Genomic DNA, 24,449 nt, shown 5'->3' with positions numbered 1-24,449 from the left:
ACCTAAAAAATGTGCGGCGCACAGGCCTAAAACACCACTCACCTAATTAGCCCAAAGAACATTGATCTCCCCCCATCAACGATGTGCAACCAATGCTCTTTGGTAAATTACTTTCTGTTGAATGGGCCAGGACCAGATTTGAGCATCCCATCTTCTTTGCCCCCTCACTCTTTATTTTTCTCTCTCGTCTTCACATGTTCTCGTTCTTTCTCTTGCTCCCTTCTTCACCCCCCCCCCCCCCCTCTCCTGCCTGCTCTATGAATTGAAGAGATTACAGCAGGCACTCCTGGACCTCAGAAAAGCAGATTACAGAGAGAGAGGGAGCGAGCAAGAGAAGGGGATCTGTACAGCATGGATTATGATGTATCCTACTCAGTGGGTCTCTAATCCAGAGATGGACAGAGCGATTGAGGGTTAAAGGATTGGGTGGGCTTCGGCCAGGTGGACACTGCGGGCAGCACTGTTTTAGTACTGGATAAGTACAGTCAGTGTGATAAACCATGTTAGCAAACAGCTGTGATATTTTATTACACCATGTTAGGCCTATATATAATCTGTCTACAACTGGCCCTAATTCATGCTTGGATTTTCTCTTTTATAACCTTTCCCAATACCGTCTTCATTGATTTTAAAATAACTCACAAGTACTCTAAAAACCTATTTTATTTGGCTCTCTCAGTTCAATGCTACACTCTTACAAAAAAAAAAATGGTTCCAAAAGAGTTCTTTGGCTGTCCAGGTAAAACTCTTTTTGGTTCCAGGTAGAACTCTTTTGGGTTCCATGTAGAATTCTCTGTGGAAAGGGTTATACCTGGAACCAAAAAGGGTTATCTGAAAAACCCTTTTAGGTTCTAGATGGCACCTTTTTTTCCCCTTAAGAGTGCACTGCTACTATGCATGGGCCTCTCTTGTGCCTCCTCCTCCCCCCTCTCTCTGCTGCCTGTGTGTTCAGTACGGATTACTTATGGGCGCAGCTTGTCAACGCTAGCTTTCCCAGACACAGAATAGGAGACTGGTTGAGTTCGGGCTATCTGCCTGCGAGGGAAGGGTGTTAGTTATGGGGAAGTGAAACAGGTCGCACATGAAGTGCTCGTTTCTATTCCGGGCCCGCTGTGCGTTTTTATATCCGACAAAACAGACATCGGGATGGACAGTGTAGCGTCGGCTGGCTCGGCTCTGTGCACACAGGACCGGTGCCATAGTGATACAGATACTATGAAGCAGCGTGTGGACATCACGTCCAAATTGAAAACACCTCATGACATGGTAGAGTAAGTGGCAATATTATTATTTACGTAATAGGGCAGTCTGCCCTCCAAATTGAAATATTTTGCCCGTTTGTCCTCGTATTTAAATGCATTTCAGAAAGGTATAGGCTACACTCGTATCCATGTGGGTGGGGAACTGGGAGGGTCAGTAGTTGTGGGCAGTCAGTGATTGCCAATTGAAAGATGGATGGGCTGGTAGAAAGGATATGAACGTCGTTTGATTCGAATGGCCATTTCGGAACCCGTGTCTGCGGTACGTTTGCGTCTATAGCAGTCTGAAATCAGCGAGATGATTTGGATAATTTCTGACAGCATCTGTTATTGTGCCTGTATAATTCATATCTCACGTAGACAGCGCGAGTTCACGGAGTTACATTCTATCGTTGTTTACGTCCTGTTGTCTGACAGGCGCTATGAATTGCGGTAACGTTAATTTTGCGCCTGACTCATTTTTACAGTAGGCTGTACTTGGTTGAAAGTAATCTTCTAAAAACAGAGCTCTAAATAAAATGTATGCAATATTGTGGTAGTTCCATTTGACAGTCGTTTGCATCTCTACTTTGCATGATGTGTGATTTAGTTTGAAACTCACTGACAGCTTGACACGAGCAGGATAATGTCCGGTTCGGGTTACACCAGTGACGTATGAGGGGTCACACCCCATAGAATTAGAATACTAGAAAGGACATGATCCTTCTTATGATGGGATAAACTTAAACCATTTTGGTCAGGGAGTTGGTAAACCATGGTTTTCTATTTCTGTGATAAATTCACAATTGTAAATATTTTTTTTATCTGCACTGTATGTTAGCTAGCCAGCCAGCCTTTTTTAAAGTGCTTTGAGACCATTTCTGAATGCACAAATCTGGCAGCAGGCATCGCCTCAAGTGTTGGCTCATTCCTATGATTTCATTATTCAGAATCACAGCTACTATTGGTGGGTTATTTCGCAAGGGGGTTGTTACCTTGGCGATAATGCTGATATTAACCCCTAGCCCCCCCCCTACCTTTGGTCACCATGACAACTGGCAGTTGGACCAGTGTGGTTTTGGCAGTAATGAGAGAAGAGTTAGAGGAAAGGGAAGAGAGACTGCAATGGAGGAGGGGAAGCTGACTGAACTGAGGCTATGGATAGAAAAAACACTGGGGGAAAAAAGAAGAGAGGAACACTGAGAAAAGAGAAACAGAAGGTGCAGGAAGAGAGAAATAGAAACAGATGCAAAAGAAGGGGTGAACAATATGATCTAGAGGTTGTTGGTAGTGTATAAATGCTTGTGGCTGTATACAGTGGAGTGATTAGTCAGTGTCTGTGTGTGGGCTATGAGTTATTGCTTGAGATGAACAAAATGATCAAATGAGCTCACACAGTAGACCACAGTGTCTGTTGAAAGAGACTGTTTGTGTGTGTTTATAGCTAGTTAGTACGATATGAGTGTAAGAGTCAAAACAGGAGGCGGTTGTCTGTTTTCACCAAACTGCAAATTAAGCGCAAGTCTGCAACCATGGAAACTTTTGTTATGGCATCAATACAGCCATTTTTATGGAGCCATGACCTGAACTCTGAACATGAGCTGCACATATTATGGCAGCAATATAGGTTTGACCTTGTCTTTAATTTCAGAATGTCTGCTTTCACTAGAAGGAAGACAACAGCATGGTTGTGTAAGCACACTACACACCTAACTTGATAAAAGGGCTCTTCATAAAATCCTCCATTGAACATTTTCCGCCCTAATGTGTTTCTCATGTAGGCGTATTCAAAGCAGCGCTTTTTTCATTTATGTTGATGGTAGAGGAAGGATCCACGAGGTTCATACCACTGCACTGCCACAGGTAGGATATCTAGGCTATATAGGAATGGACAGTGTCTGACCGCTCTAATCGCCACCAATCAGTTGGGAGAAAGGTTAGAGTTAATGGTTAGTGATTAGTGTGTTTTTAGCTAAATAGAAAGCACAGTTATTCCATCCTTTCCAGCATGGCCAGATAGGCTTAACTACTTACATCCTTGGCCACCGTGAAACCTTGATGATGACATGAACATGAATGTCCATACTCTTTCCCTTAGCCTACCACTAATCTCTCCTCCTCTTCTATCTCTCTCTTCAGTACCGCCAGTAACTCTCCGCGCAGCACCCCTGGCAGCTCCCCCTCTCTGCGCCGCCGCGTGCTGGGGGGTAGTGGTGGGGGTGGAAGCAGGACCAGCGACGTGGAGGGTGGCCCGGTGGAGCGCAGTGGGGAAAGGAGAGGTTCGGACAGCCCCCTGCCCTCCGCTTCCGCTTACCCCGTGGCCTCACGCCATTTCAGCCGCAACGCCAAGGTAAGGGTACCCTGTCTAATGCCACTCTCATTTTGTTATGTCAACAATATACTGGGGCCATATTCAGTAGGAAAAGGAGGTGGAACGTTGCAGACAAATGTCATGAGTAGAGCTGACGTGATTCCTTTGTCTACATGTCAGAGAGGCATTTGTGTATTTGTATACTATATTTCTATCTGAACGTTCCACAACGATGTGCCCTGCTGAACACAGCCCTGCTTAGAGATAAGGACAGGCATGACGACACAGCCACGTAGTCATTGGCCGTGTCCGAATACCCATAATTGCATGTAAATAGTAGGTGTTTTAGAAAGGTGAGAAAAGTAACTTTTATAGTATGCGAAATGTAGTGCTTTAAATGTCAGGATGTCATACTCATTTTGGATTTTAATCTAGTATAGTTCGCTGAACACTTGAGGAAGAGAATAGTCTTTCGAGACCCACGTGTGTCTGATAATCAGCTGATGGGATGCGCTGTACCAAAGTTTATGAATGAAGGGAATAAATGCATTTGCCATTAGATACATTATCCGTAGGATGCCTAGTATGCTGATATTTGTTGCTTACTGCATTTGTTTTTACTAAACAGTACGTTCTAAATGGTATGTGGTACGATTAGTACACAGTATGGAGTTTAAGTAATGGCGTCAGCATGCTTCAGTTCGGCTGGCGCCTAGCTGAACTCAGCTAATCGAACGAGTGTCCCTTAAAAGACCTTAGCTGGAAAAACTAGAAAAACGCGGCAATAGTACTGTTTGTCCATTTTGAGACACTGTAGCCTGTATACATTTCCTCAAAATAGTCAGAATTAATCTAAGGTAACTCAAGAATCTGTCATTAATTTTGACCTTTTTGCAGAGGAGATCTGTCGTGCACTTTGACATCTAGATTTTGGACACGGCCACAGTGTTAATTGGAATTGGAATAGATTGACTGTGGGTAGATTGTCAATGCATTAATCATGGGCTAAAAGCCAAATGTTAAAGGCCCAGTGCAGTCAAAAACATGATTATTACTGAGTTTTATATATATATTTCCACATGAGTTTGGAAAAATATTGTGAAATTTAGAGAATGATGATGATGCTATTTTAGTGTAAGAGCTGTTTGAAAAGACCATCTGGCATTTCAACCTGTTTTGGTGGGATGGAGTTCCCAACCTCTCTAACAATTACAGTTTGTTTTCAGTTTTTCCCTCCCCACTCCTAGACAGTCTTAGAAAAAATCTTGCTTAAGGAATTGCTCTTTGCTAAGAAGCCATTGTTGTTTGTTTTTAATAAAAAATGTAAAAAATAATCACAGTAAGGTACTTCATTTTTACACAAATGATTTAATATTAAGATAAAAACGGCTGCATTAGACCTTTTACACACACAAAAGTCAGAGATGATAGAAACACACACAGCAAGCTTGATGAATGACCAGAACATCAAGGAACGCCATACAGGCCTAATGGCTAGTTTTTCCGCAGTGTCCCTTTTTAACCTATTCCCCAACTACATGAATGTCAAAATAGTTAAGACTCTACATTTACTGTTTAATGATGGAGAAACCTTTTGGATGCTGCTCGTCACTGATTATCTGCTGTTCTTTCTTTCCCTTGCAGAAAATGCAGAGCTGGTACAATGTAAGTATACTCTTCAAGGAACTGTTCATTAGGGGCTCACACTCCGGTGCACTTTATTCTGCTGATGGTAGCTACAGTGTTTCCTGGTTGGAGTGCACAGTACAGTATGAAATAGCACTTAACAGTGAAATGATGGATGCCGAAAACGGTTTCTGTTAAATTGGTCCCCCCCCCCCCCCCCCCATTTAACCATTTCACTAACCATTGAACTTTTAGCTGATTTAACTGTTAATTCACCTTAGTGTTCTTCTCATTTACCTCGTCAGCCTGTCGCTTTTACCTCAGGGACATAGTATCTGATGTAACCTCACATGCCAGATGTACAGTGGGGTCCAAAGGTATTTGGACAGTGACACATTGTTTTGTTGTTTTTGCTCATATAATTTAGAAATTCTACAATGACTGAGGTTAAAGTGTAGATTGTCTTGTTGGGAGTCACAAGCTTGATGTAGTCATTGCATGCTAGGAATATGGGAACATATACTACACTTTTGACTACTTTAATACACATTTGTGAATTTGTTCAAATACTTTTGGTTCACTAAAATGGGGGGGACTATGTACAAAAAGTGCTGTAATTTCTAAACCGCACCTGATATGCATGAAAATACCCTCAAATTAAAGCTGACAGTCTGCACTTTAACCTCAGTCATTGTAGAATTTCAAATCCAAAGTGCTGGAGTACAGAGCCAAAACAACATTGTTACTGTCCAAATACTTTTGGAACTCGATGTATATACAATATTCATAGACACGACTGGTTCTGCAAGATTATATTTGATAAAGCATAGAAGAGCAACAAAGTAATCTGTCTTTCTCTCTCAGGTTCTCAGTCCAACTTATAAACAGCGCAATGAGGATTTCCGTAAACTCTTCAAGAAGCTGCCAGACACAGAACGCCTCATAGTGGGTGAGTGACGCGCGCACACAAACACGTGCTTTGTACGAGTTGGCATCTCTGTGCTGACACTGTGGAAGTGAAGGGCCGATGCTGTTGCTTTGTCAGCCTGATGTTTCTCCTCCGTCCTCCCCAGACTACTCGTGTGCGCTGCAGAAAGACATCCTACTCCAGGGGAGACTCTATCTGTCAGAGAACTGGCTCTGCTTCTATAGCAATATCTTCCGCTGGGAAACCACTGTAAGTTATAGGCACACACACACACACATTTTGTTCTTCTATCCTCGTCGGGACCTAAATTTGATTTCCAATAAAAATCATATTTTCCCTAACCTTAACCCCAAACCCTCAACCCTCAACCCAACTCCTAAGCCTAAACCTAACCACTTACCCTAACCCTAATTGTAACACTAAACCTAACATCTGAGCTTTAAATAGCCTTAATTCTGTGTGTGTGAGGGGGGGGGGGGATCTGTGGGTACCTAAAATCCCCCAAAGTCCCCATAAGGGAGAATATTCCTTGTTTTACTATCGTTGTGGGGACTTTGGGGGATTTTAGGTCCCCACAAGTATAGAAGAATCAACCCTCCACACACACACTAATCCTCATGTTCATTTCAGATCACAATCCTGCTGAAAGATGTGACCACCCTGACGAAGGAGAAGACTGCCAAGGTCATCCCCAACGCCATTCAGATCAGCACCGACCACGACAAGGTGAGCCAAGGGGCTCGATATTTAGTCACACAGCCTACTATGACGGTTCAGAGTAGTAGAAGAACAGTAGTTAACAGGTGTATCAATGATATGTAAAGGAAAATATTTTTTTATTATAGATTCTTGTAGACAGTATAGTGATTGTCAACTGGGGGGTGTGGGGGGGAGGGTTGCGGGAGGTGTATTTTGAAAGGATACCGCTGCAGCGCTTACTGTTGCTGACTTTACACGTGCAGTGTGTCCGCAGTGGTGAAATGGCTAGCTACGTTCGGACTCGGAGGGTTTTCGCTCTGCACTCACTCGCTGACCAATCCAATAATGTTTTCGTATCATCCTTGTGGCCCAGCGCATTGCTAAGTGCAAAGCCCACACCAGCGCAGAGGATCTCATACCCCCTGTTGCGATTGATATGTGAACTGAAATCTTGGGAGAGTCAACCGCCAACAAACTTAAAACCACACCCCTATCCAATGACAGGAGAATCCAGGACATGTCTGAGGGCATAATGCGCAGCTTGATGAATCTACGGATTTGGCTCAACATGCAATTCTAATGGTCTATGTCAGACACGCCTGGGATAATAACTTTGAGGAGCAGTTCCTTTTAAGTGCTGATTGGCCCACCACCAACACTGCAAAGCCTGTCTTTAACACAATGGATATGCACTTGGGCTCCGTGGGACTGGCCTGGGATGGGTGCGTCGGTGTGACCACTGATGGGGCAGCTGCTATGTCGGGAAAGCACTCCAGGGTAGCAAAGTGGATCCTGGAGAGAGCACAGAGTGAGACCTGGAACCACTGCTTCCTACATAGGGAGGCATTGGCAGCGAAGGACATGGTGCCTGAGCTCCACGCCACTCTCCAGGATGTGATCAAGCGTGTCAACTATATATATCAAAAAGAGTTCTAGGGAAAGCAGGTGTTTCAGGCCTTCTGCAGGGATATGGGGAGGGAGCACCATCAGGTGCTTTATCATGCAGAGGTCCGCTGGCTTTCCAGGTGTAAAGTGTTGGGTCGCTTTTATGAGCTTTGAGCAGAGATTGCTGTGTTTCTTTTGGTAAACAAGTCACCTCTGCCCGAACTTTCCGATTGTGAGGAAACGCTCGCGCAGGTTCCCTACCTGGTGGATATTTTTGATCTGAATTCTCTCAATGTGTCAATGCAAGGGAGGTTGGCACAATCAATTATGAACAGAGGGACAAAGTGGATGCCTTCAAGATGAAGCTTACCGTTTGGTCAAATCATGTTTCTAACGGGAGGGTTGACATGTTTCCCAATGCTGATTTCAAGATTCAGAATCCGATCAACAAAGCGCACGGCGAAACACCGTTAAATAGCATCTTGTCAAGCTGCAGGGAAAGTTTTCCAACTACTTCCCGGAAGAGAACAGGAGACAAGATGACTGGATACGGGGACCCCTATCTAGTGGAGATGGGAAGCATCACGTTGCCGAGCAACGGAGAGGATCTGCTGGTGGAGCTGTCATTTGATCGTGGATTGAGCATGCGCTTCCTGGAAATGACACTGTCACAGTTCTGGTGCAGCGTAATGGGAGAGTATCCTGCTCTCGCTTGTCATGCAATCAGAATCAAGGTACCGTTCAGCACTACCAATCAGTGTGTAAGTGGCTTCTCTGCAATGGCAGTGCTGAAAACAAACTAAAATCAGAGAAAAACTGGACAGCCAGCATGACCTCCGAGTTGCCTTGTCAACCATCACCCCAGACTTCAATAATAAATAAACTTATCATACTAAACAAACACCCCCAGCTTTCCCACTGATAGGACACACACACACACACACACACACACACACACACAATAAATAAACAGGTTAATGAGTTATTGTTCACTATGTTAATTATTATTGTTAATTCATTCTGATTTTCATATTACATTTGTGATCTGGTTAAAAACCTTTAAAATAAAAATAAGTCGTCAAGGTTGTGAAACTGTTGACATAGGAATTCTTAATGATCAATTACAAATGATGGTGTTTTTTTCTATTTGAAACACTGGTATGTGTTACTTTTCATGAACATTATTGGACTGCTTTTGATGTCATGTTGTGAGTCTGACCATTTATTACTCCCCACTCCTGAACTGGTGGCCTAATTAAATAGCTTATTCTCTTCAATTGGTAAATGTTTTCTCAGTTAATATGTCTGTGTAATGACTTTCTTTTATTACCGTAATTGAGAGAGTCTATTTAGCAAGTGAAACCTGCCCAAGAAAGCAGCTCCAATACAACGTTACAAAATGTAATAATCAACATTCCATAATATTGGGTCGCGACTCAATTGTCATATTTGAGTCCCAAGGCAAAACCATTTGAGAACCACTGGTTTAGATGCTTCCAATCCTTGACAAATAACATTTTATTTTTATTTTAATCATGGCAAAATAGACTATTTCTGTCATGGTATTTGACAAGCCGAATCACTAGCCATCATTCCATTGTTCACTCAATTTGTTTTCCTCTGTGCTTGCTCTCTTTCGCTCTCTGTCGTTTCATCCAGCACTTCTTCACGTCTTTCGGGGCGAGGGACCGCAGCTACATGATGATTTTCAGACTGTGGCAGAACGCACTGATGGACAAGGTACCCACCTCCTCTCCCTCCTCCCACCTCCAGCTCTCACACTCCTGCCAGTGTGACATTAACTGGGCATATATATCACCGTGCCGGAACAAAGGCACTTCCAAATACTGAGAGGCGGCAAACAGTATTATTTATGTTGTTTATTGGATAATATAACTATTCAGTGATGAAATATAACATAACAAAATGCAACAGGACCCAAAATGCATATAACACTGACCAACACTATCGGTTACTGAATGATTTAATTATTGATTGACGTTTTAATGTCCTACAAGAGGAAAATCCAAGAAGTTATTGAGAAATTGAGACGGTTAATGTCTGTTTCCTCTCAGCCTCTGTCCCCAAAGGAGCTGTGGCACATAGTCCATCAGTGTTACGGCACTGAGCTGGGCCTCACCAGTGAAGACGATGACTATGTCTCACCCACCGATGAGCACATTAACGGTCTACTGTGAGTGTACATGCTCGCTGTGTCTGTGAGAGTCTGACGTGTGTGTGCGTGCGACCATTTAGTTTGGCGATGTCCATTAAATTAGAACTGTCGTCCGTTAACTTTGATGTCTCTGGATTATCGATCCCTTCAATTAAAGCCACTACTGGGATTGTGAATTGTTAATCATCATGTTTCTTTCTCCTTTTTCTCCTCTCTGTCTTCCCGTCCTTCATTCTCGCGCTCATTTTCGCCCTCTTTCCCCCATACTTTCCCCCATTCTGTCCCCTTCATTTCTCTCCGTTTCTCTTCCTGTCTCTGTCTCCTTATCCAACCCCCCCCACACACACACACACACACACACACACACATCTCAGGCCAGTGGACGAGTCAGTCTCTATCTCTGACCTGTTGGACCTCAGCTCCTTGGGGGCCATAGCTTCTCTGGGCAGCTCGCCCCCCTCCATGGCAGCCTTGTTCCCCAGTGGCCCCCTCCTAGCCAGCGGTGGTCTGGGCTCCTCTCCCCCCTCCTCATCCACCTGTCTGCCCGTAGACATCCCCGGCAGCCCCTCCCTCGACCCCCCGGACCCCAGCCCGCCCAGCTCCCAGAGCTCCCTGCCCTCCACCACACACACCGCCTCCTTGTCCGCCCCCGCCTCGGCTGCTGCCTCTTTCGTGAGTTTTATTTGATTTCATGCCAGGGAACTACAGGGTCTTATTCATTAGGGTAAAATGTTTCAAAACGTTGTCTTAAGTGAATATGACCCAGGGCATCGGGAGGTGGGGGGGTTATAAATTTGAACTGACTTTAGAGATAGTTTCATAATTATGACTGTTCCGTGGTTTATCTTGATAGGATACATATACCTCAGTAGATCAGAGTCGCTTGTTGGCTCTAAACGGCCATTCGTCTCGGATGTAATGCTAATTCTGTGTTCCAAATGGCACCCTCTTCCCTATATAGTGTACTACAGGGAATTAGGGTGCCATGGCCCTGGTCAAAAGTACTGCACTATATAGGGAATATGGTGTTATTTGGGACGTGGCCCATGCTGTGCCTAAAAGAGCCAGTGTTGTTGTCTGACCAGGGCAGAGTAGAGAGGCTTTGAGGTCGTACTAGTCCTCCAAGGCTCCTCAGTTATGTGAGGGTGTTGGAATTGCTCTGTTTGTGTGTGTTTCTGCCTTAATGACCTCACGCGTGTGGTAACTAACTACCCCTTTCTCTCCCCTCACATGCCATTTCCTAGTATGTGGAGGAGGGCGGGGACAGCCTGTTGGAGTCTGCCAATCACATGATGCCCCCGTCTGCCACCAGCCTGGGAAACCTCTCCTCATTGGACCAGCTCACCAACGACGACGAGCTGCCCACCGACCCCAGCAACTCCTCAGACACACAGGAAGAGGGTGAGTTCCTGGAGCCCACACGAGAGTAGTTTCATGGAAAAACATTTACGTTTAGGCAAACATAGAAAATACATTTTAATCTGATGCAGACGTAGGAGAGTTGAGAGGGAAAGATTGGCTTGTAAACACTTTACAAAGGTGAAATTCGAATAGTCCGTAAGGGGGTTTTCTCTCCTCATCTCCTTTCCTTCATTCCCACTAATCTGAAAGAACGTGACAGATGAAAGCGATTGGTTTCCACTCTGCTGCTTTCAGCTATCTTTTCTTCTCAGATCAGTGCAGATGCAGAAGAGAAAGCCAGTTGAAACTACTGCAAATACTCCCTTCCTATTGATACCATACTAGTAGTCTACCAGAAGTCTAGTAGGACCTACATTACTGTAGTCATGGACTCTCCTGAGCACAGACTGTGTGACTTGCTGCATTAAAGGCAAAACTCAAGAGAAACTTGAGACGTCACTATTCACTTAGCAGATGACAGAGTACTAGGAGCAGAAAAACAATATATTTTCTGAGAAAATTCTGTTTTAGTGACTATGATTTGACCGATAAAGTGCAACGTTCACTTTACAGAAGTCTGAATTGTACTAATGTTAGCAACCACAATGTATTTTCTTTGAGGCCTGTAAAGTGGGGAATCTTTTACAGTTCTCTTCTGCTCTAACAGAACTGTGTTAAACTGTGTCTCTCGTCAACAAAAAGGACATTATCCTCCCCATTATCGCTGACGTTTTTATATTTTATTTAATTGACTTGAAAAGCCATTTCATCTGACACTGGAATTGAAGTTGATTGACAAGCCAGCTTATCTAGGCCACATTTGTCAATGCAGTTGCAACAAATCCTGGGGGATATTTAAAAAAAATCATAGAAATTCTGATGATTAGACTTTCTCAACTGTGGTATCTCTGCTAACTGGTGCATTACTATAGTTGTGACTGATGTGTAACTCTGTCCCCATGCAGACGAGGTGGAGTCGTTCTGTGCGGACCTGGCTGGCCGGCTGCACATCAACATGGTGGTGCACATGAGCGTGGACAAGCTGCACGACCTGCTCTTCTCCGCAGACACACACTTCATCCAGCATCTCTTCTCCCAGCGCCACTTCACAGGTCCGTACAGCGCAAACACGCACACGTGTACACACTGGCACACCTGCTCTTCACATACAGTGCCTTGCAAATGTATTCATCCCCCTTGGCGTTTTTCAGATTTTGTTTCATATTTTAATTTATTTGGATTTCATGTAATGTGACATACACAAAATAGTCCAAATCGGTGAAGTGAAATTTTAAAAATAACTTGTTTCCAAAAATTCAAAATGCAAAAGTGGTACGTGCATAAGTATTCACCCCCTTTTGATATGAAGCCCCTAAATAAGATCTGGTGCAACCAATTAACTTCAGAAGTCACATAATTTGTCAAATAAAGTCCACCTGTGTGCAATCTGTGTGCAAGTGTCTGTGTGCAAGTGTCACATGATTTCAGTATATTTACACCTGTTCTGAAAGGCCCCAGAGTCTGCAACACCACTAAGCAAGGGGCGGCATCATAAAGACCAAGGAGTTCTCCAAACAGGTCAGGGTCAAAGTTGTGGAGAAGTACAGATCACGGTTGGGTTATAAAAAAATATCAGAAACTTTGAACATCCCATGGAGCACCATTAAATCTATTAGTAATAAATGGAAAGAATATGGCACCACAACAAACCTTCCAAGAGAGGGCCGCTCACCAAAACTCATGGACCAGGCAACGAAGAGACCAAATATAACCCTGAAGGAGCTGTCCATAGGACCACTTTAAGCCGTACACTCCACAGAGCTGGCCTTTAAGGAAGAGTGGACGGAAAAAGCCATTGCTTAAAGAAAAAAATACGCAAACACATTTGGTGTTCACCTACAAACATGTGGGAGACTCCCCAAACATATGGAAGAAGCTACCCCCGGTCAGATGAGACTAAAATTGAGCTTTTGGCTATCAACGAAAATTCTATGTCTGGCGCCAACCCAACACCTCTCATCACCCCGAGAACACCATCCTCACAGTGAAGCATGGTGGTGGCTGCATCATGCTATGGGGATGTTTTTCATCAGCAGGGACTGGGAAACTGGTCAGAATTGAAGGAGTGATGGATGGCGCTAAATACAGGCAAATTCTTGAGGGAAACCCGTTTGTCTTCCAGAGATTTGAGACTGGGACGGAGGTTCACCTTCCAGCAGGACAATGACACTAAGCATACTGCTAAAGCAACACTGGTGGTTTACTGGGAAACATTTAAATGTCTTGGAATGGCCTTGTCAAAGCCCAGATGTCAGTCCAATTGAGAATCTGTGGGATGATTTAAAGATTGCTGTATACCAGCAGAACCCATCCAACTTGAAGGAGCTGGAGCAGTTTTGCCTTGAAGAATGGGCAAAAATCCCAGTGGCTTGATGTGCCAAGCTTATAGAGACATACCCCAAGAGACTTGCAGCTGTAATTGCACTATTGACTTTGGGGGGGGGGGGGGGGGTGAATAGTTATGCACGCTCAGGTTTTCTGTTTGAATTCATTTTATTTTTATCATGAAACAAACAAACAATAAATATTTTGCGTCTTCAAAGTGGTAGGCATGTTGTGTAAATGAAATGATACAAACCCTCAAATATATTTTAATTCCAGGTTGTAAGGCAACAAAATAGGAAAAATGCCAAGGGGGTGAATACTTTTGCAAGCCACTGTACATACGCGGAGACACACACACACACACTCTTTGTTGATCTTACACATGGTTGGCATTGGCAACGTTCTCGTTTTTCTTCCTCTTGATCCCTCTTGATCCCTCTCCCTTTCTGCTCATTCTGTTTTCATTCCCTTCCTAAATATCTCCTTACATTTTTTACGTAGAAGCATTGTTCCTAGAGTACATTCCTGTACACACCACTGTTTCCCAGTACTAGTGATAGTCTGCCTAGAAACATGGATAGGCTACAACACGATAGGATGCAAAATGCTTAGTTCATTCCATGTGACTTATCGGCCCTTCCTAAAGTCCACTCCTCCAGGGCTTGTACAGTAAGCTTTAGGGCTGCGTCCAAGATGGCACCCTATTCCGTATATAGTGCATTTCTTTTGACCAGAGCCCTGGTAAAACGTAGTGCGCTATTTAGGGAACGGGGTGCCGCTTGGGACGCGGCCTAGGAGTGTTACTGCGTGAGACGCTCATTGCCGCCTCTTCCGACCGACTATCTCCTGATGCACTGGTGCTCATCTGTAGGACGTCTCTGCTGCTCCACGCAGTATGGCTGTTGTCATGTATGGGGATGGAATGATTGTTATTATCCTCCTAGTGCTGAGACTGGAGCTGTCCCAAATAATGGCATCCTGGCCTATTCCCTACATGAATAATAGGGTGCCATTTGGGATGCGGTCAGGGTCTCCCCCCTCCGCCCCCTTCCTTCCCCTCTCCTCAGACATAGGCCAGTGTGTTGTAGCGCTAATGAGCAGTCCACGGTGTTTGTTTACGCTGGGTTACCCTTCCTCCATCTGTCTCTCTCGCTCTCCTCTTCTTTTCTTCAACACCTGATATGCTATTGTATGTTCTGAGAGAAGCAGTACAGGGCTCTGCATATTCGTTGTTCTTAGCACAGTTCCCTAAAGTTGGCGTTTATTAGATGCTGCCATAGAGGCGAGGAGTTGGTTGGTTGATGGCCTCCCTGGTTTGTGCCCCTGCCAGCTTTTGAGGACATTGTGTGGCTTTAATTAGTGCATTTTCCTCTGTGAAAGCGGTGCTGTGTCCCTCTCGCTTTTCTCCCTCTGTCTCTCTCATTCTGTCCTCTCACTCCTACTTTCTCTCACTTACTGTCTTTCTCTCTCTCTCTCCCTCACACACACACTCACTCCCTCATTCTTTTCCTCGTCCTCTCTCTCTCTCTGTCCCTCCGTCAGACCTGTCAGTTCGTGAGTGGCAGCAGGACAGCTGCAGTGGGAACACCAACCGGATCCTGAGTTACACCATCGCCATCAACAACCCCCTGGGCCCCAAGACCGCCCCCGTCGTGGAGACTCAGGTCAGTCAGTCAGCACGTTGGATTTTGCAGTTTAAAAAAAACATTTGGTCGACATTAGTGGTAGCTGGTGTCACGTTAAATCAGACGACTGGCTCATTGTAATGATTGGAACCGGATCAAACATATAGATTTTATGTGTTTGATAGGGTTCCATTCATTTCATTCCAGCCATTACAAATGAGCCTGTCCTCTGATTTTTTTTTAAAGTGACACCAGCCTCCATTGTCCTCCATGTTCTGGTTTGAATATCCAGTTCACAAGAGAAAAATCTAGGTCACGACACGGAGACGTTGGAGCTGGGAGTCTCCACTGAGTGGGAGAACAAGACTTGACTCGCCTTCTGAGGATCGAGACACACCCCCGGAGATCATTCGCTAACACCTCTCTTTCCCTCGCTCCATCCAGACGCTGTTTAAGAACAGTGCGCCGGGCGAGTGTTACGTGGTGGACTCGGAGGTCATTACCTCGGGCATCCCCTACCAGGACTACTTCTACACCGTGCACCGCTACTGCCTCACCGCCATCAACAAGAACAAGAGCAGACTCCGGTATACCTACTTTCACCACCCAGCACACTGAAGAGTGTTTGACTGACTAATAGTTTGTGTACGAGTCGCCTGTGCAGATCAAATGGCAATAGAAACATTTAGTTGTTTGAAACGACTGTTTTGTGTGCTAACCTACTGAATGTTGTATGTATCAGGTGAACTCACTGCCTTAGAAAACCGCGAGCTTCAGTTCTTACGTCACATAAAATACACCCGATATGGATGAAGTGTCCCTTTTTAAAACTGTTCTACGAGGTGCAGTTTAACTCAATCGGATTTATTGGTCACATACACGTATTTAGAAGATTGCTATTGCGGGCGTAGCGAAATGCTAGAAGCAGAACTGCCACGTCTGTCGGGCGCCATCAGTTCAGTGGCGGATCGGTGTTCATTATGATACGTTTCTAGCTTCTGTCGTTGGTGAACCGTGTGATCCCTTTAGAGATGTCATATAATACTGTTATATAATATGTTCTATTTAATTCTGTGGGGATCCCAGGTATGTGCAGTACCGTGCATTATGTCTAGTGATACAGAGTGCTTCAGGGATGGCTTGCTGGTTACAGTGTGATGGACTCTGAGTTGTGGCTGCTTGTGTGTCTGCAGGGTTTCGTCAGATATCTGCTACAAGAAGCAGCCGTGGAGCCTGGTGAAGGCGCTCATCGAGAAGAACACCTGGAGCGGCATCGAGGAGTACTACAGACACATGGGTGAGACTGACTTACATTGTAGTCTTATTCTCCTACTCGGGATAAAGTAGTGTGTGTTCTTATTGCTTACCTCCTCTCTTTTTGGTTCTTTCTGGTTATCTCCCTCCCTCCCTCCCTCCCTCCCTCCCTCCCTCCCTCCCTCCCTCCCTCCCTCCCTCCCTCCCTCCCTCCCTCCCTCCCTCCCTCCGTCTCTCTCCGTCTGTCTCTCCGTCTTTCTCCCTCTCTCTCCCTACCTCTGTCTGTCTGTCTGTCTGTCTCTCTCCCTCTCTCTGTCTGTCTGTCCGTCTCTCTCTCTCTCCGTCTGTCTCTCTCTCCGTCTGTCTCTCTCTCCGTCTGTCTCTCTCTCCGTCTGTCTCTCTCTCCGTCTGTCTCTCTCTCCGTCTGTCTCTCTCTCTCCCTCTCTCTGTCTGTCCGTCTCTCTCTCTCCGTCTCTCTCTCTCCCTCTGTCTGTCTGTCTGTCTGTCTGTCTGTCTGTCTGTCTGTCTCTCCCTCCCTCCCTCTGTCTGTCTGTCTGTCTGTCTGTCTCTCTCCCTCCGTCTGTCTGTCTGTCTCTCTCTCTCCCTCCCTCTGTCTGTCTCTCTCTCTCTCTCCCTCCCTCTCTCTGTCTGTCTGTCTCTCTCCCTCCTCCTGCCTGTCTGTCTCTCTCCCTCCCTCCCTCTCTCTCTCTGTCTCCGTCTCTCTCTCTCCGTCTGTCTCTCCGTCTCTCTCTGTCCCTCCCTCCCTCTCTCTGTCTGTCTCTCTCCCTCCCTTTCTCTGTCTGTCTCTCTCCCTCCCTCCCTCCGTCTGTCTGTCTGTCTGTCTCTCCCTCCCTCCGTCTGTCTGTCTCTCTCCCTCCCTCTCTCTCTCCGTCTGTCTCTCTCTCCGTCTGTCTCTCTCTCCGTCTGTCTCTCTCTCCGTCTGTCTCTCTCTCCGTCTGTCTCTCTCTCCGTCTGTCTCTCTCTCCGTCTGTCTCTCTCTCCGTCTGTCTCTCTCTCCGTCTGTCTCTCTCTCCGTCTGTCTCTCTCTCCGTCTGTCTCTCTCTCCGTCTGTCTCTCTCTCCGTCTGTCTCTCTCTCCGTCTGTCTCTCTCTCCGTCTGTCTCTCTCTCCGTCTGTCTCTCTCTCCGTCTGTCTCTCTCTCCGTCTGTCTCTCTCTCCGTCTGTCTCTCTCTCCGTCTGTCTCTCTCTCTCTCTGTCTCCGTCTCTCTCTCTCTCTGTCTCCGTCTCTCTCTCCGTCTGTCTCTCCGTCTCTCTCTGTCCCTCCCTCCCTCTCTCTGTCTGTCTCTCTCCCTCCCTTTCTCTGTCTGTCTCTCTCCCTCCCTCCCTCCCTCTGTCTGTCTGTCTCTCCCTCCCTCCGTCTGTCTGTCTGTCTCTCTCTCCGTCTGTCTCTCTCTCCGTCTGTCTCTCTCTCCGTCTGTCTCTCTCTCCGTCTGTCTCTCTCTCCGTCTGTCTCTCTCTCCGTCTGTCTCTCTCTCCGTCTGTCTCTCTCTCCGTCTGTCTCTCTCTCCGTCTGTCTCTCTCTCCGTCTGTCTCTCTCTCCGTCTGTCTCTCTCTCCGTCTGTCTCTCTCTCCGTCTGTCTCTCTCTCCGTCTGTCCGTCTCTCTCTCTCCCTCTGTCTGTCTGTCTGTCTGTCTCTCCCTCCCTCCCTCCCTCCCTCTCTCTGTCTGTCTGTCTGTCTCTCTCCCTCCGTCTGTCTGTCTGTCTCTCTCCCTCCCTCCCTCTGTCTGTCTCTCTCCCTCCTCCTGCCTGTCTGTCTCTCTCCCTCCCTCTCTCTCTCTCTCTGTCTCCGTCTCTCTCTCTCCGTCTGTCTCTCCGTCTCTCTCTGTCCCTCCCTCCCTCTCTCTGTCTGTCTCTCTCCCTCCCTTTGTCTGTCTCTCTCCCTCCCTCCCTCTGTCTGTCTGTCTGTCTGTCTCTCCCTCCCTCCCTCTGTCTGTCTGTCTGTCTGTCTGTCTCTCTCCCTCCCTCCCTCTCTCCGTCTGTCTCTCTCCCTCCCTCCCTCTCTCCGTCTGTCGCTCTCTCTCTATCAGAGAGTGAGGTGTGTAAGCTGGAGACCCTGCTCCAGTCTGAGGTGTCAGTGGTGACCTCTGGGGATGTGGTGGGGGCAGACTGTGCCAAGACACCCCCGGCCCTGCGGCGACGCAAACGCACCTGCTCCCGGCGCCTGGGGGACCGGGAAAGAGAGGGAGGTGGAGAGCGCGGGGACCGAGGGATAGGAGAGGAGCGGAGAGAGGCGGGTGAGTCAACAGGGTCGTGGTGGCATCAGTTAATTTTCTTCTGTTTGACACCTGATAAATAAAACCCATATAAAAGATTGTCAAGCAGAGTTCAATGATTACCTCAAATGTGTCAATCAAACTTATTTGTCTCCAGGTTTATGATGATTCATACAACTAAATGTCAGATGCCACTGGTGCTCCTCTTTGCTTTATACACTGACATCTGGTGGTGTGATTTGGAACTGCATCCAGGCTCTTCTGGCAGTAAGTAATGTGTTTATTCCCTTTGACCAGGTGGTCAGTACAAGCACGGAGAGCGGTCGCGTGGCGGAGGCAACAGCATCTCTACCATACTGCTCATAGTCAGCTTCATGTGAGTTCTGACCTCTCGGCGTGCGTGAAAAGAAACACTGATCGTTTCTCCTATCCCTTAGTAGGAGTAAACCAAGGGAATTATCAATGGCCTAATCTTGTCCAGCGTATGAGCTTTAGGATGAATCCAGACTTGAGATACGCACGTTTCACACAATCCTCCCATTGACATCAATACATAACCTACACTAAACTCAAGTCGGGATTGGACCTTTTGTGAGTGATTGTGAAAGTGTTTTTTGGGGACCTCTCATCCCTGTAGCGTTACTGTAACCACCACCGTGTGAGTTCCACTGTGTGTGCTAGTGTACAAATGAGTCTGAGTGCTTGTTTCTCTTTTTCTGTAGTCCATGTCGTCACTGTTTTGTTTGGGGGGGGGGGGGTTCAATGAAATGAATATCTCCTCTGCTTACTGACGGCCTCCCACCGCCTCTCTCTCTCTATCGCTTCGTGTGCATAGGATCTGTGTCAGGTACCGTATAATAAGAGACTGGGTGTCACATCGTCAATGTCTCGTTGAATGACTGTTCGGTGTTGTGAGGTCTCCGCTGTCATTTGATGGTCTAGTATGCTTTGTTGTCCCCGAACATTTTGTGCTGTGTTACAGTTTGAGATGCGCAACCACTGTTCCGTTCCTCCTCCAGTTCTCATATTCCTGAATGTTGTCCCTTTATTCATAACCCAGTCACGCTCCCTCTGTTTTTGGCCCATACTTACGTCAAATCATTTACCCTCTCTCTTTCGTTCTATGCTGTTTGTTTTATCACCTCTCCTCTCTCTCCTCTAGTCTGGTGGTGTTGGTGGCCCTCAACATGCTCTTGTTTTACAAGCTGTGTTCTCTGGAGAGAGCTGCACACACGCTGGAGACGTGGCACTCCTTCTCTCTGTCTGACAGGTAACCAAACCGGGATAGATCTTTCTGTTATAGCCATTACTACTTACCCATCAGAGGACACTGTCCCGTTCTCCGTTTCATTGAAAACTAGATTTAAACTAGAACCGAATGCACCTCTGATTCCCACTGTTTTGATCTATGATTTGTCCTCTTCCGTTGCTCAAGAACAAACCAGCACTTTCATTGGATATTACTTACTACCAGAGATGCATTTTTAGAATGTGAACTAACTGCTCTTCTCTCGCTCACTCTCTCCCTTTCATTCTTCTCCTCTCTTCTCTCCATCCAGTCCTCTACCCCAGTCTGCAGGAGAGTGGGCCCAGGTGTTGCAGCTCCAGAGACAGTTCCACCAGGCCCAGCTGGGCAAATGGCAACAGATCCTCCAATCCTCAGTCACTCTGCTAGACCAGGTGTGGTGTGTGTCCAAGCATGTGCACGCATCATTTACGAAGCGTTCCCTAAGGCTTACAAACGGCTTCACTGTTCTTCGTGAATGAGTCATGATGGCTGTCGTAATGACATTAGCCTCCTCCTCTGTCCTCTCTGTCTCTCCCTCAGATGAAACAGTCGTTGGAAAAGCTCCACCGAGGCGTCGTCACTCCAGAAGTCCAGCAGGATCCCCCCTCGAACCCCACTTCAGAGTCTCTCACTGAGCACTGATCCTCCCTCCCTCCACCCTCCAACCTCCAGCCCTCAAGTGGGTATGAATAGACCACGGGGGAGAGAGCCAAGGGGGTCCAGCTGGGACACTCAGGGAGAGTGACGCTCTCTCACACGATCCCAAGCTCCGCTCCTGCTTCTCTACTCAAAACAGACAGGGAGAGATGTGGGGGGTGGGGGGGTCCCCACCCCACGCCTCAGTCTGAGCAACCTGCAATGGGGTGGGTGGTGAGTGACCTTTGGGGGGGTACTACACTACCCATAACTCCCCACACCTCAGTCTGAGTAACCTGCAATGGCAAAGTTCCACCTTCTGTAGTCACCACCTTCTCTCATGTCCAGACAGTTAAACTGGGAATGTCTTCAGGATTGCAGCAATAACATAGCATGGTGAGCCAACCATATCTCCCACAGTCAGGGCTAACGGCTGGCCAGTTTGTATAGTACCATCTGCTCCTCACATGCAACCAACCATGCTGCTCACCCTGAACCATCTCCCCTGCCTGAGAATCCAAGAGACATTTTCTAAAGAAAACGGACGATCTACTGCATTTCATCATGTGCAGCCCTGCTGCTTTCATAATGGACTGACTTGACTTGGACCGACTGCATTTCTCAAAATGGGCCAACCCAGATTAACTTTGCGTTTCAAAATGGATGGAATCTGACATTTGGGAAATTGGGAGCTTTCCCAGCCCTGATAAACAGCTATGGCTCTGTTCCCAGCTGAAACCATCCTAGGGGACTTATGTGCCTCGGTGTGAGGGGTCCGCTCAGCTAAGTCCCCCTTGAGCCTCTGGAAATGAGGGACACATGACGAGAGAGGGGAAAGCTCTGATGGATTACAGAAAGTCTCCTGTTTCTAACTCTTTTTTTTCCTTTTTTTCATTCTCTCTCTCATTCTCTCCATCTGGGATCAGCAGCTTCCATCTTAGACTTGATCTGCTATTGGAGAATCATTTCGAAACAATACTTTATTTTTTATTTTTTAGATGTTAATAGTATAAAAAGACTCCTAAATCCTCTACTAGCTCGTTTTTATCGTTAGCTGTCTTTTGGAGGGTGACTGGGTTGTTTTGAGAATTGAGAGCGAATGATGAGTGTGCGCGCCAGACCGTTACAGTATTTATTTAGCACGACTTTGATTTCGAAAAGTCCTGTCCAACTCTCAACGCGAATGATTTCTTTTTTTTCCGATTTATGTTCTGTGTTAATACTTCAGCACGGACCAAGAAAGAGCTATTAGGTTCATCTTTTATATTTACTGGTCATAGCAATAATGATATTTGGTGATTTTTAAACTACTTTTTACACATTCAAAAGTAGTGTATCTCTAAAGTGTGTTTAGAGCAAAATGAGACAAGCAAGCGAAGATCTGGAGTTGGACAAGAAGACGGAGATATATATGTATTAGAAAGAACTATCCTCAATGTTACATCGTCACTGTTACATTTGGTATTATTAAGATCAGTATGATTATGAGTTTGTTTTTGTCGGATACTTTTTTTGGTTTGTTTTTCGCACTTGGTCAACTTCTGATTGTGTTATTGGATCGGACTTGAAGTGTTTCAGGGTTACTGACTGTACTCTGTAGACCAGACTCTGCGTACCAAATAGCACCCCATTTCCTTTATAGTGTAGTGCACTACATAGGAAATAATGTGCCCTTGGGGACGCAGACTTTGCACACCAGGTAAACAGAGAGATGCAATAAACTAGTGACTTTCTAGTGTAAACTGGGCTGGACTTAAAAAGGACCAACCAGAAGTGTAGGCCTGGATAAAGGGAAACTATTGCAGTATTGTTTTTGTGAGTTCAAATTGATGCTTATATGTTATTCCTTTTCATTTTATATCTTTATTTTGTAGTCTATCTTGTTTCTTATTGTTTTTGTTTGTCGGAAGGTCATCTCGTTTTATTTTCTGCTCACCCCCCCCCCTCTGATTCCCTCTCACTGTCTATCAAAAACCATCTTCTCTCTTCCTAATTATTTTCCTTTTCATCCCCCCCTCCTGTTGTCTTTTTCACTCTTCCTCTCTCTCTTTCCTCGTTGTACTGCCTCCCCCCCCCACTCCTTCCGTCTCTTGCCCTTCAGCTGTGTAAGTGTGTGAGCCTTGCTGTGCACGGCCAAACAGTGAGTGATCAAAGGATGTACTATATTTATTAGGCTCAGGGGGGTGGGGGGTCGGGGGAGCAAATGTACTGTAAAAGATTTGATTGTACACAATGCCCTGGAGAGAAATGAAAAGTTCTAAAATATGCAACAACTCATCGGAGTCTTATTTTTATTTTTTTGTGTGTGTGTCGTCAACCATTTTCATAAAGTTTAACTAAAAAAAGTATTTAAAAACAGTCGGTGTAATTATGTCATCTTTCTGTCTTCCCACCGTGTCCAAATTCAAGCTGATCTGTTGCTTTGACCTGTTGAGGCAAAGCATTTCATTGATTTTAGATGTCTGCCAATAACAGCGACTTCATACAAAGTCCATGTAGATCGATACTGTCAATTGACCTACAAACACAGTTGATCTACTGGCCTACATCATTACCAAGGAGCAGGAGACACTGTTACGATCTATTAATGTCACAGGAATTGATCTGCCCTGCTATATCTATATGTTTAAGGGCGGTCATTGGGTGACTCCCACCTGTACTGCTTCCCCTCTTAGATAATACACTGCTCAAAAAAATAAAGGGAACACTTAAACAACACAATGTAACTCCAAGTCAATCACACTTCTGTGAAAGCAAACTGTCCACTTAGGAAGCAACACTGATTGACAATACATTTCACATGCTGTTGTGCAAATGGAATAGACAAAAGGTGGAAATTATAGGCAATTAGTAAGACACCCCCAAAAAAGGAATGGTTCTGCAGGTGGTGACCACACACCACTTCTCAGTTCCTATGCTTCCTGGCTGATGTTTTGGTCACTTTTGAATGCTGGTGGTGCTTTCACTCTAGTGGTAGCATGAGACGGAGTCTACAACCCACACAAGTGGCTCAGGTAGTGCAGCTCATCCAGGATGGCACATCAATGCGAGCTGTGGCAAAAAGGTTTGCTGTGTCTGTCAGCGTAGTGTCCAGAGCATGGAGGCGCTACCAGGAGACAGGCCAGTACATTAGGAGACGTGGAGGAGGCCGTAGGAGGGCAACAATCCAGCAGCAGGACCGCTACCTCCGCCTTTGTGCAAGGAGGTGCACTGCCAGAGCCCTGCAAAATGACCTCCAGCAGGCCACAAATGTGCATGTGTCTGCTCAAACGGTCAGAAACAGACTCCATGAGGGTGGTATGAGGGCCCGACGTCCACAGGTGGGGGTTGTGTTTACAGCCCAACACCGTGCAGGACGTTTGGCATTTGCCAGAGAACACCAAGATTGGCAAATTCGCCACTGGCGCCCTGTGCTCTTCACAGATGAAAGCAGGTTCACACTGAGCACATGAGCACATGTGACAGACGTGACAGAGTCTGGAGACGCCGTGGAGAACGTTCTGCTGCCTGCAACATCCTCCAGCATGACCGGTTTGGCGGTGGGTCAGTCATGGTGTCTGGTGGCAATTCTTTGTGGGGCCGCACAGCCCTCCATGTGCTCGCCAGAGGTAGCCTGACTGCCATTAGGTACCGAGATGAGATCCTCAGACCCCTTCTGAGACCATATGCTGACACATGCACATTTGTGGCCTGCTGGAGGTCATTTTGCAGGGCTCTGGCAGTGCACCTCCTTGCACAAAGGCGGAGGTAGCGGTCCAGTACAT

General features: G+C 46.2%; 1 protein-coding gene across 5 annotated transcripts in view; it reads left to right on the top strand.

Moving 5' to 3' along the window:
• Nucleotides 1-23,043, top strand: part of LOC129857431 (protein Aster-A-like) — a 31,599-nt gene extending 8,556 nt beyond the window's left edge. For 4 of the 5 annotated variants that reach the window (XM_055925665.1, XM_055925663.1, XM_055925668.1 and 1 more), the window contains 18 exons: nt 3,378-3,588; nt 5,194-5,214; nt 6,040-6,124; nt 6,249-6,352; nt 6,734-6,829; nt 9,347-9,427; nt 9,763-9,881; nt 10,238-10,535; nt 11,108-11,264; nt 12,230-12,376; nt 15,192-15,313; nt 15,719-15,861; nt 16,468-16,571; nt 18,576-18,782; nt 19,059-19,137; nt 19,924-20,031; nt 20,321-20,441; nt 20,590-23,043. In XM_055925665.1, coding sequence (XP_055781640.1) covers nt 3,378-3,588; nt 5,194-5,214; nt 6,040-6,124; nt 6,249-6,352; nt 6,734-6,829; nt 9,347-9,427; nt 9,763-9,881; nt 10,238-10,535; nt 11,108-11,264; nt 12,230-12,376; nt 15,192-15,313; nt 15,719-15,861; nt 16,468-16,571; nt 18,576-18,782; nt 19,059-19,137; nt 19,924-20,031; nt 20,321-20,441; nt 20,590-20,691 — 2,305 coding nt within the window. In that variant the 3' untranslated portion in view covers nt 20,692-23,043. Of the gene's footprint in view, nt 1-790; nt 1,272-3,377; nt 3,589-5,193; nt 5,215-6,039; nt 6,125-6,248; nt 6,353-6,733; nt 6,830-9,346; nt 9,428-9,762; nt 9,882-10,237; nt 10,536-11,107; nt 11,265-12,229; nt 12,377-15,191; nt 15,314-15,718; nt 15,862-16,467; nt 16,572-18,575; nt 18,783-19,058; nt 19,138-19,923; nt 20,032-20,320; nt 20,442-20,589 lie in introns of those variants that run through there. The other variant, XM_055925667.1, reaches the window with a different exon arrangement.
• The last annotated feature ends 1,406 nt before the right edge of the window (nt 23,044-24,449 follow it).

The sequence above is a fragment of the Salvelinus fontinalis genome, chromosome 6, assembly GCF_029448725.1.
Source record: "Salvelinus fontinalis isolate EN_2023a chromosome 6, ASM2944872v1, whole genome shotgun sequence".
Taxonomy (NCBI): domain Eukaryota; kingdom Metazoa; phylum Chordata; class Actinopteri; order Salmoniformes; family Salmonidae; genus Salvelinus; species Salvelinus fontinalis.
The sequence above is the reverse complement of the archived record's forward strand: the minus strand, read 5'-3'. Positions and strand labels throughout refer to the sequence as shown.